Source organism: Platalea leucorodia, assembly GCF_965183815.1.
Source record: "Platalea leucorodia genome assembly, chromosome: 3".
NCBI lineage: Eukaryota > Metazoa > Chordata > Aves > Pelecaniformes > Threskiornithidae > Platalea > Platalea leucorodia.
The window spans coordinates 123,857,276-123,877,937 of NC_138825.1; the positions used below are offsets into that span (position 1 = coordinate 123,857,276).

The 20,662-nt window shown below is 39.6% G+C and overlaps 1 protein-coding gene across 1 annotated transcript in view; it reads right to left on the reverse strand.

Annotated features, from left to right (window-relative positions):
- The window catches only part of PKHD1 (PKHD1 ciliary IPT domain containing fibrocystin/polyductin), a gene marked incomplete at both ends in the record, with an annotated part of 265,493 nt that overhangs the window by 62,204 nt on the left and 182,627 nt on the right, over nucleotides 1–20,662 (reverse strand). The window contains 6 exons of the mRNA XM_082305891.1: nucleotides 8,416–8,586; nucleotides 12,194–12,356; nucleotides 13,547–14,425; nucleotides 14,791–14,943; nucleotides 16,852–17,006; nucleotides 20,369–20,456. Of these exons, the coding sequence (XP_082162017.1) occupies nucleotides 8,416–8,586; nucleotides 12,194–12,356; nucleotides 13,547–14,425; nucleotides 14,791–14,943; nucleotides 16,852–17,006; nucleotides 20,369–20,456 (1,609 nt within the window). The remainder of the gene's footprint in view (nucleotides 1–8,415; nucleotides 8,587–12,193; nucleotides 12,357–13,546; nucleotides 14,426–14,790; nucleotides 14,944–16,851; nucleotides 17,007–20,368; nucleotides 20,457–20,662) is intronic.

A 20,662-nucleotide genomic window follows, 5' to 3' on the forward strand; every position in this document is an offset into this window, starting at 1 on the left:
CTTCTCCACTTTCCTCTGTTTCTCTTGAAGCCTTCTGGGTTGACTATTAATATTAGCAGCTTCTTCCAGAAGGTACCAGAAAAGTTTCTGCATGATATCTAGTAGTAATAAAACCCAGCTACTGACTCAGATCTGTGGGCATCACTAAAGCAGGAATGATAAATAAGAGCGAAACAGTGCCTTGGGAGAAAAGGCGTGATGTCTGAGCTACTGAGCTTTGAGGATAGGTCCCAGATAAGAAACTTGCCTCAGTTTTCATTCCCTGGTGCTGCAAACTCCGCTCAGACCCTGTACACCATTTTCCATGGGACTAACCTCTACACTTACATAGCACAACCTTTCAACCACGTTAGCATTCCACAAGAACGGGCAGACTGGCTGAGAGGGACCAAGCACATGGGTTGGGAGAGAATCTCTCTCTCTGCACTAATTACCTCTCTAGTAGTCACTCTTTGTCTTCATCAGGAGTATTTAGGAAGTCCTAATTACCAGACCTTCCCACTACAACACCCTGGCCTTTGGACCCATAAATCACTGTCAAACCTCAAAGGTTCCTGCAGATCACCGAGCATCCTTATTTTGAAAATAGGTCCAGAAAGGGCCTACTGAAGTTATTTGATCCATCCTCCCCCACCTCAGGAAAAGATCATCTCTATCTGGATCATCTAAGGATGTTTGCATAACTTCCACAGGACTCCACAATCCACTCGGGCAAGCTATTCCAGTGTTTCTCTGTCTTTATTACAACATTTCCTCCCCCACGTCTAAAATTACCTTTGATGAAATATCAGCCCATTATTTCTGATTCTATAGACCTGGGGAGCAATTTATGTCTTTCTGCTCACAGAACTCTTACATATTTTTGAAGGCAGTTCTTAAATCTGTCATCCATCTCTTCACCTCAAGACTGAGCCACCCAACTTCCATTCTTCATACCTTCTGTTTTCCAAATACCTAATGATTCTTTTCACCTTTAACTGACAGGCTCCTAAATTAATCCATGGGTGATGTGTGCATCAGTTACTCAGATTTCACGGACCACCAATGCTTTATAAATCACAACTTAAGAACCACTACCCTGACATGTAGCCGCATCATGTCAATGATAAAAAAGCTTATGTTCAGGTCGCAGACAACATTTATATACAGAAAGGTAGAGAGGTGGATACCAAATCCAGAACTAGACTCATAAATGAAGGTGATGTGGTGTTTTGGGGGCACTGAACTATTTTTTAACTCACAGGGAAATAAATGGGCTCTCCAAGATTTCATAAACTCTAAAAATGATGTCATTTTTCTAAATAGCTTCCTAAACACAGGAGTTCAGTTTTGAAAATTACAAACCTGGTGTTTTATCCTCAGAAATGACAGCTAAAAGGAGAAGCCAAGAATTTCTGATAGTAATTGTAGGCACAAGCTATTTGCTGACACGTCCTCAAAAAGGTTTGTTATCCTAAAGGGCCAAGGTTATCTCCCATAGTCAGGGACCTGACTTTGCAATCACTTTTTCCAAATTTCATTATTCCTAATACATACGTATACATATTTTACATTTTATGCAGCTGAACACTGGTGCATGCCTGTTTAAAAGTACCTGAAGAATTTAGAAAAGAAGTAGAAAGGGTGGTACAAGAAGCCAAACTCCATTTACAGCAACGAATGTGCAAAATGGATGGGTTTGCCCAAGATTTTCTGAATTCATCATGAGAAAAGCATTTGATGCTCTCCATGGGAACAAGAAGATAAAGTTTGATAGGCTTATACATTTGTATATGTGTGTATATATATATATGTATATATATGCGTTTCTCTATAGTGATCACACTGACAATGAACAATGCCATTTATCTTATATCCTAGCTTCAGAATTAAGGAAATAACATCCCTGAAAAAGGAAAACAGCTATTTATTAGAGGCTGAGATACAGATGAGTTTGAGGGAAAGTAATTTATAGTATTTCAAAATGGAAATGTCATATGGCCATGTCGGCCCCAATGCTGACCTAGTTTGCTAGATCTCCAACTCTGGTCTATTCCTCCATGATTTACAAAAACAAATTATGCAGAGGAGTGTTTTGCCTTGGCAGAGCTGTCCCCTAAGGCACAGTCTCATGGTGACATCCAGATGAACTGTGGGCCTTGTTTGCCAACTGGTGGATTCACCACCCACAGATGTCCCTCACTCTGCCGTGCTGCCCTCAGTTAGCAGAGCTGATTCTTTAGTTCAATAGGTTCAGCCATCCCACACCTGATGAGCCACCACATAGGTATCAAAGATACAAAAATAACTTTGGCATACTTTAAAACTTGTTCTCCCATGAGCATCAAAAAACTCCTCCCAACTTTGTTCTCGACTTTGGTCTCAACTTAATTAAGGTCTGCTGAAATCTTTACCAGGGATGTATTTTCAGGAAATTTAAGTAAAAGTTACAGGCATTTTCTGATCATATTAGGTTTGGTTTTTATAAAACAATAACTTGGTAACAGCTCTTTTAATGTCCTCCATTGCCACTTTCAACTCATTTTGCATGGGCCATTTATTGCAGAAAAAGCAAATTTCTATCTGTGAACAAAAAAAAAAAAAAGCTTCAGAGGAAAACAATAAATGTTTCAGGCCAATATTACATCTGTTTCATTCCTTGCAAATCTACCAAACCTGCATTCTCTTCTCAAACATCTTTAATTACTACACATGATTATGCATAGCAGGTGTAGCTGGCTAATCATAGTCCTTGGAATATTAAATATATATGGTGCAACATTTTCACACAGCTTTAGCCCTAGATTATACTGGCAGCCTGTGTGCCAAAATGATACATTTCCTCAATTATCACTTGAGAATTTTATTCAATAATAAAAATTACTGGAAGAAAGAAGATTGTACAAAAAAGAATTTTGGGCTGTTTACATCTATCATTTTATATTATTTCTGGTGAAACCTAGCAAACCTAGCAAACCTCTGCATATTCATGTATGACATTTGGCCTCGACACTATGCAGTCTTTCAGAGAGTTTTTTACAGCAGCAGTTGACGAAAATTGAGTGTTTAAATGTCTGTGCAAGTTGCTTCAGATAAACATTTACATATGAAATACCTACCCTTTTATGATCTAGAAAATGTACTGATTACCTCTAGAGAGCAAGCAAGACTACTGTAGGAATTTCACAGCTTTAGATTTGTCTAGATTGAAAACAATATAGGAAAATGTAGTCTCAGTTATCTGTTGATCAGATAAAAAGATCAGTTGTCCACAACACACTAATCCTCTCACCAACAGATTCCCACTAAAGCTGACTCTTTTTTTTTTCAATAAAGCACTTCTTCAGCATTTTAAATACGACTAAAAAAAAGAGTTTGGGACTTTTTTTTTGTTTAAAACCACAGTCAGAATGTAAGCGTTCAGTAAAGTTCAAAAAAAAATGCTCCAGGCATGTTTTTTAATAAAAAAGTAGAAAGTAAAATACATTTTTGGCTGATTCTAGTTAATACAACCATACTTTTCAACCTGTTTAAGCAGGGTGGCCTGCTTTTAGATTAAGAGTCTGGCTGTCAGAGTTTTGGAAGGATATGCGTTAATTCAATGACTGACCTTGGGAAAGTCATAAATTCTGTCCTTTGTCTGAGATGCTAGTGTCACAATATATGTCTATCCCACAGCGGTATTACAGACCTAAATTTCACTGATGCTTCTACGGTATCCAGAGAACCTACTAGGAGGTGCCAGGTTTGTGTAAGGTAGAAAATAAATGCAATTATTCACAGTAAATACAAGGAAAATGTATTTAAAAAGGGGAGAAAATGTTGCACGATAGCTAAATCCTGCAGCCCAGAACTTCCTTACCCTTCAGTACATCAGAGTTACTCCACTGAGTAAAAGTAAGCAGAGCAGGGACTCCACCAGTTACACTATCATCTCTCCTACAAGGCAGGATAAAAGAAGACAAACAGGTTGTTAAGATACTGATGCTCAGTATCTAGCTGCACAGAGCCAAAAAAATATCTATTCATTTCTGCTTTTCTTAGTCACTTTATCACTAAGTTGGATCACTGACACTGGCAGCAATTTAATATTCAGGTTAGCTTATTTGTCACCCAAAGATCGATACTCAGCCCCATGCTGTTCAACATCTTCATAAATGATCTGGATGCTGGGATTGAAAGCACCCTCACCAAGTTTGCTGATGACATTAAACTGGGTGGTGATGTGGACACAACAGAAGGGAGAGCCATCTTACAGAGAGACCTGGACAGGTTGGAAGAGTGAGCTAGCAAGAACAGTATCAAGTTTAACAAAGACGACTGCAAAGTCCTGCACCTCTAACCAAAGAGCCCAGTACAGGCTAGGATCTGTGTGGCTGGGGAGCAGCTTTGCTGAAAGGGACCTGGAGGTCCTGGTGGACAACAAGCTGAACATGAGTCAGCAGCACACTGCTGAAGCAACAAAGGCAAGTCAGACCCTGGGCTGCATCCAGAGGGACATTGCTAGCAGACTTAGAGACATGGTCATCCCACTCTACTCAGCGCTTGTCAGGCCTCACCTGGAGTATAATGTCCAGTTCTGGTACCCACAGTTCAAGAAAAATGTGGACAGACTGGAGAGGGTCCAAAGGAGGGCCACAAAGATGATCAAAGAGATGGAGAGCTTGCCCTGTGATGAAAGACTGAAGGAGTTAGGTCCTTTCTGCCTGGAGAAGAGAAGGCTCAGGGGACCTCATCGCAGTATTCCAGTGCTTAAAGGGAGGCTGCAAAGAGAATGGAGGCTCTCACCTCGCAAGGAGCCACATGAAGACGACAAGTTGCAATGGATACAATTTGCACTGGGAGAGGTCTCATCTTGCTATAAGAAATGATTTTTTATACAGTGAGAACAATCATTCACTAGAGCAACCTACCCAAGGATGTGCTTGAGTCTCCATCACTGGAGGTTTTCAAGATGTGATTGGACAGTATGCCAAATAATCTCATCTAGGCTCCATTTCCATGGAAGTTTGGACCAGATGACCTTTCAAGGTCCTTTCCAACTTGGGCTATTCTATGATTCTATGATTATTCAGCCCAAATTGCTTTAAAAAATGCCTAGAATGTGTCTGCCAGCAGGAAGAAAATATACGTGCTTGCATGCTCTAGAGTAAAGCTTGAAATTCTTGGGTTCATCTCTCAGACATCCAAGTATCAGCCCACCTAACTTCTGCCCTTAAGGTGTGATTCTCTCTTTGTTCACCACAGAGAACATTGGAGGCAACAGAAGTGGGGTCAGATGAATCTTCTGTAAGCCTCTGGTCCTCAGCTACTTTTCCACCAAGGGAAGAAAACAAACTTCAGCGTGTCTGGGAGTTGTTGGGTTACAGACATTGTCATGAGGCAGTATGATAAGAGAGTCCTATAATTATTGCAGATAGCCAGCAAATGGTTGAAACTTTAATGACAGGACAATGGTTATATCAGTAATCTTTTGTGGAACAGGGATTTTAACCTGGACACAGAAATCAGTTGAGCGCACGAACTGTTCACTTATCCTTCATTCCTCAGCTAGACACACTCATGTTCATAGCTAATTCTGGTGTACAGCTTGTGAATCTCACATTTCCTGTATCGTGGTACCATTTAGTGCTCCAGGCCTGGCCCCAAGCTCTTTTGTAAGAGGTTTGGTATAGAGATGAGTTTTGGGAGAAAAACATTTTGTCATCCAAAAATGGCAGCTCAAAGAGATTAAAATAATTACAAATTCATGTTAAACTCATTAAATTGTTTTGGATAATTTGAGAAATGATACTGTGAAAATTCCTCATAAATGATTTAAGGGGGAGGTGTTGGAAAACATTTCATTCTAAACTTTTGCAGCATTATATTTAAAAGAAAAAAAAAAGAGCAAAAAGTACTCTTAGATTAAAAAATAATTATGCTTTGTTTGACTCAAAACTACTTTTGTTGTTGCTCCTTTTTCTTTTAGTAGAAATAATAATAACAAAAATCTTGAATCTGTTCCCTCTTTGTTTTGTTTTGTTTTGTTTTTCTGAATCCTGTGGTTTATCCAGAAAACTAAAACTTCAATTTTATTGTGAACAACTCTGCTTCTACAGAAAGCCACAATAAAAAGATCTGGTCTATGACCCAAAGAGCTAACACAGGAGGTAAAAGATCAGGCACACAGGAAGACAAAAGAAAAAAAAAGTGGGTACATTATTAAATATACATTGCATTGCTTGCTACTGCCCATCTGCAATGGGCAGGACTCAGAAAGGCGAGTGGTCCCTCCTTGCCTATTGCATACATGCACAAACATATATATATACACTGGAGGTTTTCAAGATGTGATTGGACAGTATGCCAAATAATAATACTGAATGATCCACTGTGCCCCAATTATGGCTCTCACAGCCCCTTCCCTACGGTATTCTTCTGGGAAAATCTCTTCCTGGCTTTTGTGTCCACGAAGTACATTGAATGTTTTGGTTTGCTCCCCCTGGAGTAATCAGAATATCTAGAAATGACTAAGGGCCAATAACTTCAAGCTGATTGTCCAAGCTGGAAGCTTAAAGGGAATATATCCATGCATCTGGATGAAGGTGCAACTAAGAGGATGTAGAAAGCCACAGCTTTTGAGTCTCAAAGAAACCTGTGTCCCTGAACTGTGGAAGTGGCAAGGATGTTGTGCAGCTATCTGAAAAGACTGTCTCCTGTTTCTGTGCTTAGTCAGGCTAGCAGAGCACTAACCACTGCATTGCAGTGCTCTGATGAAGCTGCTGGAGGTGGTCAGAATTACTCAGGTTTAACAAGGTACCAGGTGGATGCGCAGATGAGAGGATCAGCAAGTGGGTCTTGCCCACCCAGATAACATAAGTACCAAATGCTCACCTAGATTCACAAAAGGTAGAACTCCAAGGGCCAAATTCTGCTCAACAGCATCATAACACCACCATCATCTCTGGCCTTGAAGGACTGTCGTGCCAAGGGGGACTCTGTCCCCACAGAAGATCTGTGGGAGCAGGAAAGGTGAGCATTTTCTCCTATTTGTCTAGCGTGGGAGCCTGCATTGCGCTGTGCAAAACGCTCAGTGCTACAACTTTCAAGAGGGAGAAGGAGGGGGGAGAGAAGGGAAGAAGACGACCATGAATTCACCTTAGCATCAAGCTGTGCCTTTCCAAATGTCAGCCTCAAGATGAAAGGAACTGCAGGTCAGAATGAGAAATACAGAGGAATTAAACACACAATTGTGAAGGGAGGGGGGAAAAAATCCCCATTCATATTTGGGCAGCAAGAAGAAAACACAGCAATTTTGTTATAGCCTCAGAGGCAGGCAGCATTTACCATATGCTGTCGCCTCCATTACACAAGGAGATAAACGCTGTGGAGTGCAGGTTGCACTGTCAGTGCAGTATAGATGGTGGGGATTCCTGGCATGCATATGACTGTGTGCCAGGGTGTGCTAATGATGGTGCAAACCTAAATAAAATCCAGGTTCTGTAGGTAAATGTATGCATTAATATGCAGGTGCTAAGTGGTAATACTGCTAGGGTATTAACGCTTGCATGTGGTTCATAATCAGGGCAGAAAAGGTAGAGTAAAAACCAGTGTGTTTCCATCTAGACAACACATTAATCAGCCTTGTAAGCAGCCAGTTAAAGCGGGATCCTTAGAGGAAAAGCCTTTACTGGATACACATTAGACATTTTGTTTAAAGATTAAAGTTCTTCTCATGTTTAATCAGTTTTAGAGTGGGATGGAAAACAGGATTAATTACAGTCCCTTCCATCAGTCTCCCATACCGCTGGAGTCACAAATGATGCGCCTTTTCAGCAAAATGGCCGCCATCAGCAGCAGGCGCAGGAAACGCTAATTGTAATTAAAGAGTTTATTTGGAATCAGAGAGCAGAGTTTTAATCAGGATGAGAATGGAGCCTTGCTGTGTGAACCTTCAGAAAGTGGTTACCAAGCAGAATAGGCCTTTTTAAACCAGAGAGAGGGGTCTTTAAACTTCTGGAGTGGGTTCTCAGCTTGATTATCTCCTCAGTGGGATATGGATGAAAATCCTCTCTGGGCCAATTATTGTTATTATTTTGCACTTCCGTAGCATTTACATAGCATGTCTTACTTAATGCTCTCAGAGGACTTTGCAAAGGGCAAATAAGTTCTGTTCTGGTCTTAAAATGAATGAATTAAACCCCAAAGGGGCTCAGAATGCCAGGTGACATGATGCTGCAAGAAGGCAGGGAGGCACTGGTGGACACAGAACTGTGCAGTGAGGCCTCCCAGACTTCTACACTGTAATTCACTACATCCATCCTGGAAAGGCATCACACAATCTGGGACCACCACCACCTTGACCTCAGTTGTAGGTCTCAATGAAAGCCTCGGATAAACCCACACCTCACGGGTCAAATGTATGCCTGACTTTGTAAGTACTCCAGATAGCACAGGTACTTACCAGCTTGCAAGTAGAACTGTGTCCATTCAAATTCTGGCTTTGGGAAAACAGAAACAGGCGGTTCTAGGTCCAGGACACCTCCATCCAAATCCTTGAAAAGGGCCTTTCTCGAGCCTTTGCATTTCTTTTCAGGGAACATGGTGTCTTCGGAGGTCTGTACACTGACAGGCAGGAGAGGTAAAGTTATTATGAAGAAGAGAGCAAAAGAAAAATATTGTGCTGTTTTTTGTAATTTATTTACACTGGCAACAAACACTTCTGCACATACATGCAACGTCTTCATAATTACTAGGTGAACTTATATGCCCAAGAAAAGAAAAAAAATGGAAAATAAGCAAAAATAAATGAAACCTAAGCATACCAGTCAAGGTCTGGAACAGCCTGGAAAAAAATTCTGTAGCAATATTTACATTGTGGCATGCTTGCATCCAAAGCGCCAAAAAAGACAAATCAGGATCCTCAGGCAAATCGGCATCCTCCCTTTCCAAATGTTAGCTGGGTTTGGACAGAGAAAATCATCTTATTTCCAGTATAACTTCTATCCCCAAGTCTCCTCTTCCCTGGGGTTTGTTTTAGCCAGTGTGGACTGTCATGGTCCTTATGGCCAGCTATGAAGTTGCAGCTTGAATACCTCTGGTTCCTTCTTGGATTTCCTGATTTGAGGAACTGCATCAATATCCATGTGCCATTAATTTTTTACCTATGACAGAAGAAGCCTGTAGTTGCTGAGTGAAGGGGAAACGTGTAGTGGCTGCTATTGCACCAAGTGACCAGGAATACCTCTGCTGCAGTATGCAGCGCTGATATGGCACAGGCGTGGCTCTTCACATCCACCAGGTGATGGATTGTTTATTTTTTTGCTTATAGAATTGTGTATTGTACATAGTATTTTATCAAAAAGCATTGGCTGCCCATCAGTACCTGTTTGCCTTGTTCTAGCCACTGCACTCTGGAAAGGGGGAGCCCTCTGAAGGGTCAGAAAATTGCACCTTCCCATGAGCAGCTAAGCTTGTGCAGGAGAAAGCATGAAGGAAGGTGAAATGGCAGAAATTATGAGAGAGGGAGCCAGCAGGGAGCACACATCTGAAATAAAGAAACTTCTGCTAGGAATTCAGAGAAGTTTGTTGCAAGTCAAGAAGCCACTTCACATTGCTGGAGTAGAAGCAAACTTGAAAGAGAAAACCCATTCTAATAGGACAGAGTACATAAGGATTAATGTGTTTATAAACCTGTTTTGTTTGATGTGGGTTTTTTTTTCTTTCATACCCAGGTGTTTGGAACTGCATCTGAAAAGATTATTGTCCTAATTTATGTTCTAATAAAAAAAATGGGTTTGGAGATTCAATGTCATTTTGGTGGTTTTGATGGGCTTAAAGTGAAGTATACGTGGATCTCACCTCAAAGCTACACCTGAGCTAGGGTTTCATCACCCAATCACACATATCTAGTAGTGATTACTCAGCTAGTACTGTCTCCCAGACAATGAATAGCTATTTCTCTCTTTCTAATGACAGGTTCAGATCCTAAGAACAGAATTAAACCATACTTTAAAAATAAGACTAATAAGGTAAGAGAGTTTCAGAGTGTTAGTCCAAATTAGAACAAAGCTCTTTTTGGATGGCATGATAACGTATCTCATCTCAGCAAACTACATCTAATTTTCAAATAAGTTTATCCAATTTTATCATCAGTATACTCAGGAGGAAATTGTAAATTCAATGGATTGAAACAGCCAGAAAAGCCTATAAATTTCTATGTAGATCATTAAAGACTGGTTTCCACAGAGGGAGGCACGTGCAACAGGACAGGTTTGTTGGAGGGGAACTCACTTCAACTGAGACATACATAGGACAGTTGAGATAAATAATTTCCTAGACAAGCATCTCTATTGACTACAGAATAAGTTTAGTGTCTTCGTTAGATTACATGCCTAATTTCTGGATCACTGAAGTGTAGTGAGCTGAATCCCATGTTGAGGATCTTAAATGCTTTTAACTGCATTTTGACTAAAGGTTTAACACAGCTTAAAGGAACTAGTCACTGGCCATATCACTCCTATTACAAAATACAATGAGATATAATGACTTGTAATCCAGCAAAGTCCATGGAAACATCTACAGATTACTACATGGTTACACATTAAGTCTTGAAAGAAACTTAGAATTTCTTGGGCTCAGGTTGGAAAAACCCAATTATTGACATTTTGAATGCGGCAAACAGATACAGGCAGAGATTCACAGTACAGGCAGAGAAACAAATGGGCCAATGCCCCAAATCAACACAGCTCAAAAGGCGTGGAAAACTAAGATAGCTCCTCTGATCCTGACAGTTAGTTCAATTCTTGAGCATCTCTCAGAAGATCCAGCATTTCATCTGGCTAGGTCTACCACTGGTACAAGCAAAGCACTTCATGGTCTTGCCATATTCCCTGATGTTTCTATTTCTTCTCTTGCTCTAAGGCAATGCTCTCCTTTTCTTTGACAGGACATATCCATCAAGACATCCCTTCAGGATGCTGAAGCAGAACAATGCAGCCACAGCCTGGATCAAGCTCAGCAGTTGCAAAGGTGGATTAAATAAATGCATGCAGATAATGCACAAGGGGCACCGAGAGATGTAATCTCCCTCAAAGGTTTACCAGACTACTAAGAAAGCATTCAGTAATCCATGTTCATTCATCATGTTTGAAAATCACCAGCTCTTGCAGTGGACTGCGTATTCAGCAGCTCACTAATAGCATAATATTGTGGGATGGATACAAGAGTGAAACATAATGGGAGCTGACAAGCTGGACAGGTCTCAGAAATCTAGACGCAAACTAATGCCCAGAGCAAAAAGCAAAAATATAGAAGAAAATAAAAATTCTGGCAGAAGGCTGGAGGGGCTCTAAACATAGCAGTGTGGGACACCTCCAATTATTTTTGACTGGCAAGTGAAGTCTATGCTGGATTTTTTTGCTACTTCAAGGCTTTCCTGACATAGCCTCTGTATTGTGTTCACTGGTTGTAATAAATAAATAGGCATGTGGTTTCCATTGGATGTGGTATGTTTAAACCCATGCAACAAGCAGTGACTTAAGGTTACAGATGAAGCTCTCCCCTCCCTCCTCCATGTTCCTCCACGTGCAGATGATATTCTCCCTGGGCAGGAGCAGCTCTGGCAATCATTTGACATCTCACAGCCTGCCTGGTACTGATCAACATTTCTGATGTGATCTCACAGGCAAAAATCAAGTTCTGCTTCCCTGACCAAAAGGACATTCCCTGTCTTAGGGTTTTTTGCTGGAGGTCCTGACATTTTCTGAAGCCTGAGGCTGAGAAGTCGGAGATGCTCAGAATGGAGTTTTAAGAAATGGGATATGTGAAGCTTGTTTTGCTATACAAATGTCAGTAAAAGGGGAAATCCAAGAGGACTGGTCTGAGGATGCAACTTGATGGAATCTGAACCTCAAATTTTAAAAAATTGCCCTAAACTAAGTTTAGCTTTTTTTTTTTCTTTTCTTTTTTTCTGGATTTGAGGTTTTTTGTGCATGTTTTTTTGATGTCTGAACTTGTTCATTTGTGCCACACAGGAGCAGTACAAGAGCAGAGACAGAATGGGACTGCTCTGCAGCTAGACATCCAGTCTAAACTAATTGCTTAGACTCTTTGTAAGACAATACGAAAAGACAGCTGATACAAGCAGAGGTGAGGATAGTCCCAAAACTGTAGGTGCTTTTTTTTGCACAAACCATTGGAAAAGATGATAGTTCAAAATGAAGCTTATTACCTTGTTGGATGAAAGTAGAACTTGTCCTTCTCATTGACACGTAACATCCTTGATCTCTCTGCCGTGATAAGAGGCATGATGCCTAAATGGTCAGCATTTGACATGATGCAGACATCTCTGTCTTCACTGTAGCAGCTCTTTGTAAAACCAGTAAAGGTGACTTCTGCCAGCGATTAAGAGAAGATCAAGTGAGGAAAAGTGGTTAGAGGAGTGCCAGAAATAGAGAGGGAAAGGCTCTGTTCTATGACGTTTTCCATGCTAAAGTGCTCCCATATATATGTATATAAAAATCATTTTTTTACCATTTACAAATTACATTATCATTTACAAAATCATTTTTAAATCAGACTAATTGCATTGATCATAGATCTTCAGTCGGCTTTAGAATGTTCCATAGCCAAGTTGTACCTTAAGTTGACACAAACCAAGCCATGCCAATAGAAAATGAAATCAAAGGAAATAGTGAGAAAGAAAGAAAAGCAAGAGTTATTAATAAATTTTCATTTGAATCAGTAAGAATCAGTTTAATGACAACCTGCCTTGGATGGTTTATCCACTTGCCAGATGTTAATACAAGATGAGCTGGCTCTGGTGACATGTGCTTGGCTCTGGCACTGAACTCTTGTGCAGCTACAAAATCCCTGCTTTGCTACAAATTTTTTGTGAGACCCTGGACAAGCCTATTTGCCTTTCTCTGTCTCCTTTCTTATTTTTCAGTAAAAAGAGGATAATATATTTTCTTACAAAAGTAGGTAGCAGTGATGGATAAAAACATGAAAAACTGTGAGGTATTCAGATCCCACCACAGCAACCAGCTACCTAGGTTCTGCTATATGCAAATATTACTCTGGGGACTGTAAAATTCATTTGAACCAAAGACACAGGATAGATAACTGTCTTTTATCCCTCTTGTGCAATCCCTTATAACAATAAAAGCCATAAGTCTTTCTGTGCAGCTGTAGTCATGATGTTCTATGCAAATGCTATACAAAGTGTGCTATTAACTTCTCAAACTTGGTATCTGTGTTTAGCTAGAGGTAACTGTAGATCAGAGAGATGAATCAAGTGGAAAAATAGATAGCACAGAAGGCAGGCATGTTTTAAGTAAAATATATACATTAGCACAGGACATAATTATAGTGCAATAGATTCAGAAAGTGAAAAATACCAAATAATATTTTTTTTATTAAACTGCATCGAACAGAAGAATTCTGTTATTAATTCCACAGAGACTTGGATTTCTCCACCACGTCCATTTGTGGGTGTGAAAGGCTGCAACTTCAATTGGAAAAGTGTAATTGGTTAAGAAAAACAGTGACAGAATAGTCTGGCTGGTAGACATGGAAAACCAACCTTTCAGCTTCATGAGTCCCAGGACTTTTGGACAATGACCAGTTTTGTGCCATGGGTTATCTGGCCTTTGGCTGGGAACAGTGGTAAACGTAGGCCATAAAATCCCAACACGGCCTCTTAGAGGGTAGTATGGTGGTCGATCCTTGGCTGTTAGATCAGCTGTGTGAGGCTTGATCCTGTCTTTGATGCAGTCAAAAGTTGAGCTTGTTGCGACAATGACAGAGTTTCTAAGTTCTATGAATCTTTTCCCCGTGTGGCATTGCTTGGCATAGAGACAGTACACTACTGGCATGAGACCCACAGTGTTGTCCACCAGCACCACATTGTCCACGATGACACTGCTTCCAAGGTGGAACATGACACCATAGTCATAATTCTTATAGGATAGAAAACCTGTGATTCTAGTGCAGGTCTGAAATCCATCTCCCTGGTACAGATGAATACCATGGAGACTTGAATGGGCCACATTTTCCCTGCAATACTCTCCATCTGGCAAACACTCTTGGCCCCTGATATGGAAGCCAATTCGCTCAGATCCTGCCACAGCATTACCACAGAGGGAGACACCAATGACAAGGTTCACCTTGATGCCAGCAACCCAGTTGAGTAAGCCTTCTGCCTGCCTGCTCAGAATAACAAGGTTCCTGATGAGAGAATGATTTTGCCCTTCCAAATCAATGCCAGGTCCAACCGTGTTGAACACCATGTTATCTTGCAACAAGATCCAGTTCGTCATGACTGCTTTAATGCCAACTCCGCAGCTACCTTTAATGCTGGATGACACCACCGAGGACCCTTGGGATATGTTTCTGAATTCAATGGCAGAAAGCTGAGGAGGCCCAAAGTTCAAAAATTCAATATTTAAGAGATGAAGGACACCTGCAATGAGATAACTATAGTGAAATAAAAGGTTATGAAATTACCTAAGAACTGGTAAGAATGACACCCATTTAAACAACACTCAGACATATAATTGCAGGCAATCTTTGTCAGTGTATTGCCAGTAGTGGGTATTTGTTCATAAATATATATAATGTTATAGTAAAAACCAACTAACCACAGAACAGCCCCTCCTAAAATGTATTCCATTATTTATGAAATATTATTAATACTCATGTTTCATTCATGTTGCACAGTCACAGTTTGCTTAGAATTGCATAGCACATGCAAATGGATACATCTGTTGTTAGACCTTTCTTGGGCAGAACTGGTCTAATTGATGGGGAGAGGTGAATCTCAACTACCTTCAAACTCTGTCCCATTAGAGTCTGTAAAACGTCCCACCAGCATTCTCCCAGTGCAAGCCACATCAGACTTGATCTGTATATTCCGTGTTAGGAGTCCAACCTCTGCAGCCAAAGGGATGCGTCTACCGTCTTCTGTGACATGGCAATGTCCTGGGGAGTTTCAAGAAAGAAAATGTGGTAAGAGTCTATCATACCTATAAACCAGTGCTTTGAGGGACATAAAGCCTGACAGCTTACGCACAGCTTCTCTGCAGAATCTGCACTGACATTCAGGTGTGTTTTCCCTCCAGCACAATCTACATGCATCAACACAAAAACAGAAAGGCCACCTGCCCATCAAATATTCACCATGCGCTTATATTTTACCAACATATTACCTTTTTAGAAAAAGAAGGTGCTAAATATTTTCCCTGTGGTGTGCAGATGCCAAATCAATGAACAGATTCACACTTCATTTTTTCTAAGCTATATGTGCTGGAGTTATTCTTCAGTACACTGCAGAGCTGATCTCCATGAATTCTCGTTAGGATCAGACCAATGTCAATGCTAAAAACCAATTTGCTACAGAGTTTTGGTTGTGTGTGTGTTTTCTAAACAAAGTCTTTCTAAACGAGACTTTTGAGAGAGTTTATGCAGATGTCTAGCTTGGAATTAATCTCAGGTGACTTTAGATATCTACAGATATGATCTAGTTATCCAGACTGGTTTTATGTACAATGGAGAGGAATAAGCAATTCTGAAGTGCAATTTGTTATCTATTTTATACATCTGCTTTAGGGGGAGAAGAAATACAAGTGAGCAGTATGTATTTTCCTGCTTTGATTATCAAGGGAGCTGAGAGCGACTAGCTCATGTGTGAACATTTACTGTAGATATATACATTTGCCCAGGTGAATCCCAGTATTTACGTAGCTCTTAATTCTCCCATTAGTCCTTTTTTTTCCCAGCTATATTAACAACTGCTGCAGTACTCGATGTGTATGTAATCATTTCATCTCAGGATATACTTACTATATCTGCATTAGCTAAGAAAATAGGTTAAGAACCGTTCTCTGGCCTCAGGACTGACTGACAGGTTTCTCCCTTCCCTCACAAAAAAGAAAGGCTGTGCATAAACTACTGGAAGTGGGGTCTAGATGTGCTATCCTTTGAACTGCATTTTTTTTATTAAATTGTCATACAAAACTCTGCTATGGAGGCTACTATTGATTAACACTATGGGTAATTGCAGAACAGGGCTCAGTTCCAAGTGAAGCTTTGTTTACTAGCACAGGTATAGCCATTTAAAACACACAATACTTCTGAACCTTTTTATCCATCATACTAATTTCTGTGCCTACTAGCTTGAATAAAGACTAAATTAAAAAAATATTGCTATACGGGAAAAATCCTGGGTTTAGAGCTTCAGAATTTGACCTGTTAATAACAATTCTTTTATTTTTGTTACATAGATGGTAATAAATTTACTTTATAGGCTGAAATAAAATTAAATTAACTATCAACAGTGCATCTCTTTTTCCAGTTAAATGCAGATGCCATGTAATCTACACAGGAAATAAAGCTATATACAGATTTTATGTTTATTTACATATTAGATTACAAATACATTAGTTTTATGCCACAAAGATGATAAAATTTTGCACTTGAAACTCCATGAGCCTAATTATTTTGCAAAAAGGATTTTTTTAAATTTTTCAGTTTTTGACACACCATAGAAATCACGTAAATGGCCAAAACCCCCTGCATTTGTATTTTTTCCTTTAAAATCTCAGTTAATTTCTCTCTCTGTTAACCAGTTCTACTTAAAACATGAAACACCAGGAAGTTTTCCAAAATTATTCAGCACTGAATTAATTCTATTCCCAGAAATTCATGTTAGAATCAGCTATTCTGTGCAATTCTGAACATCACATTTTCAGTATCAAAACAGCAAGAAAAAAAGCATATGGAGAAAGAAATTAAGATACCCCAATAAAGTAGAACTGATCTTGGTGAGATCTGAGATGGAAACTCAATGCTTCAGAAGAAAACTCTCAAATGGAGAGACAGATTCCTTACCAATATGCCTGTGCAGAAGGCATTCGTGAATTCTTATGCTATGACCATTGACTTCTTTAAGTGTAACTACTTCAGCTTGGTGGGCTTCATAGGAGGAAGAGCTGATCACAATATCTCCACCATGATTCCAGTCCACTTCGTCCTCCACAAAAATCCTGTAACACCAAGATATTAAGTTAATGTCGTTACATTTATAAGAGTTATGCTTACAGATTTCCTAAAAAACAAAAAAGTTTTGCTTAGGCAGATCTCAGAAAGAATCCAGAGGCTAAGCTCTAGGAAAAGCCCCTTTAGGGCTTTCTGCAAAAACAGATGTCTAAAATATGTGGGAGGAATTTCATCCTGAAACATTTATTTCACACCATTGATTAACAAGGTATACAGTTTCAGTATAGAGTTGCAGGGCTCAAGTAAGTTGTCTACCAAAGATGTGTCAGACCATTTTTGGAGCCAGGAATATCCTACAGAGCTGAAAGTCAGCTTTGGACTTAGATACCAAAATGAGGTGTCCATGTGTAGGGGTATGTGTATGTGCACTTGGCATTTAAGCTTCCAGTATAGTTGATCAGTGCAGTCAGTAGTGTGTGGAAGGCAATTCATCTCTCTCTGAATTGGGCACATAGAGCAGGATTTCATTGTCTAAACATGAGCATCAGTTGCTATTTGAGATGTCCCAGGTCATCTAAGATATCAGCTGGAAGATATGATAGAACTTGTTCATGGAAAGTTCCTGGAGACACAGGTGGAAGCCATGGAGAGGATTCAAAGGCATCTCAGACGAACCCAAAGGTACCTCAGATGAGCCCAAAAACTATGTTTAGGTACCTGAATCCTGCCCTTGGTGGTTGAATAGCCCTCTAGGCTCCAGCACCTACAACTCCACTAAATTGAATGGGAGTTTAAGCACCTTTTTCAACAGTTCACACATATACCTACATTTATCTGTTTTAATCTTGAACTGAAGATCCTCTTTTGCATTCAAAGTTATATTTGTAGCTCAGGTTTTTTTAACTTCACATACAGAAAATAAAAGGATTTAGTGAAAGCAAAATGAATAATCATCAGTGTTTATATACATTTGATGAACACCCAAAGGGTCCTATTACAGGGTGACTGGTGCTGGACAGGTGATGGTCTATATTCCTTGGGTAATTCTTGAGAAAATAGACCACTGAATTAATCCAGAGAATGCCTCATCATGCACTCAAGAGTTACAGAAGTGCAGAGAGGAAGGAAACTCCTAAAGGGATGTAACTAGCAAGCTATGTTGCCAAGTTTTGCTAGTGTCTCTTCTCACAGTTTTTGTTTTTCAAAGATGAGTTGGCTCAAGATGAGTACTTCTAGTTTTCAGCACCTGTGAACATTCAGTAGAAATCTACCAAAACTTAAATTTCTTTTTTTGCTTAGAGGAAGCACTGGACAGCTTCTGAAACAGCAGGAAAGTGTTACTGTGAGTGAGAACTTTGTACTGTTCAAGGACAAATGCACTGGCAAAGAGGAAGCAAAACCACACAGAGTAAGAATAATTGTGGCATATGTTTGGGATTTTTGACAGTTTACATGCAACCCATACTACGAGTTGAATCTGAAGTCCAGTTCCAGGCATACAATCCAATAATAATTCATGTCTTGTGGACCCAAACATAACTCTTGACTCTTGCATTGCAAAGAAGTCTAATGAGAGGAATCAGTAAGCAAAAGAAAGCATCTAAGATGCTAATCTGTTAAAATACTAATTTAGGCTTTCACTGTACATAAATAAGCATTTTTTTCTCTTTCTTTTTGAAAACATAAGTCCTTCCCTAACTCACGTGCTGATTCATGCTGGAAAATATATACAGCAGCTTCTCTCAGTCAATAAAAAAGCCACTTCCTTCAGCTTTCATATTCTAGCACTGTCTTGCCTCTTTCCTGTATCTAACCATGTTAACTCTTAGCTGGCTATTAGTAGACTTTTCATGCTAATAGTTTGGTGTTTTTTTTTTTTCTTTTCACAATGGAAACAACTGTTTGTGCCATATTTAAGGTGGATGAATGAAATCCAAATACTTGTATCTTAGCACTTTATAATATTTCAAATAAAACATCTGGGCAGCAGACCAATACTAGCCTGGATCCATTTCATCCAAGTATTTAACTGCATGCTTCAGTCAAGAATCTGCTTACTCTGAACTCCCATCCTAATCAGGGAAAAAGAAGAATTTCCAGAGGGTGATTCTAATGTTGCATGGTTTGAATGAGCATTTGGAAGTATCTATCTGTCTCTCCATTGACTATACAGCAATCCTAAACAATTGATCTACACTATACACTCAACTTTGTGAGAGCTAACAAGAAACGAATCCTACTTCTGAGGTCTTTGTGCCTCCACTGCCCATGTCTACAATGGGTTTATAAATAATTCCTTCCCCAAATGCTGATATTTCATCTCTACCTAGATGGGAACTCTTCCACTGAATTTTTGTTAGGCCTGACTAGTAGAATTTTTTTCTTTGAATACATGTATTTCAGTTTAAAATGAAGCACTTGGAAGAATTACAGCAAAAGACAATGAAAATTTTGTGCAAGTCAGAGTCAAGAATGAAGAGTTACAGAGAAAGCTAGTAGGTGCCCACGCCACACCAACTAATGGTCAGTGCGCTTACAGGTGAGATCCTTATGCAGATGCGTTCTCTGGTTCAGGTGAAAGGTTTGAACTTCAGGCCATAGACACCTATTTGCTTAACAAGCATCTGTGGCAACTCCACCTAACCTGCCTTAGGTGATGGTTTTGGCTAAGCCTTCAGACTGAATTCATGGGTGACTGATCATGAAGATGAGGCTGCTGCAGAGGCTTTAAAAGCTTATGGATGGGCAGCAACAGGGGAGAGAGAAGGTAGCATTTCAAAGCTATTTTTGCCAACGTTAAGTGAAAATGTGTCTATAACTTAGAAACCTCACATCCCACACAGAAACCTTCCTCTTCAGGCTATTCAGGAAGCCTTATAGTCTTTGGGCCAATTGACATTAATTACATATACAAAACAGACTGACTCTAATTAATAGCAGAAATTAAGATGTTCGCTCCAGAAACCACTTCATAAAGGACTGATCTAAGATGTTGAAGAACGTGGTTCATATCCCAGTTTTGCTTAATTCAGAGATGAGATTTTAATGTAGTTCCCTTAAACCAAAATGAACATTCTAACCACCAAGATATCAGCCATTTTGGAGTACATGTCTTCCTTCTAAAAAGGAGAAAAGCAGAGAGAGAGGAGAGGAAGGAAGGAAGGAAGACAGAAAGACAGAAACAAGCAAAGAAGGAAGGACGGAAGGAAAAAATAAAATCTCAGCTTTGTTCTTCTTCAGTATTAAAATGAATTTAAAAATAGTATAATTTTCTTGCAAGATGTAACATGGTTGTTCTACTTAGACATAGTTTAAACATTATCACAAATTAAAAGAGTAATATTAACACAAGTCATAGGAACAGGAGCCCAAACTTAATATCTGGAGGCATATTTGGGCAAAATACCACCTTTCGTTGCCAGGAGCAACATTAGTTCTCAGATGTGTCCAAGACGTCCTAGGATAAGCGCTATAAATTTGTACCTTTCCATAAACGCCTGGAAAAAACAGAAGCAGGAGATCAAAAGTTAGGGGAAAGAGGGACTTGAGAAGAACTGAATCAATAACTAAATACATGGAAATCTTTATATTTATTAAAACATGTTTCTATATTTTATAAAAAGTGTAAGAACAGCACATAGCTTCCACTTGAAATACAAAGTGAACTAGAAATAAATTATTAATAAAGTAAAATGACCATCAC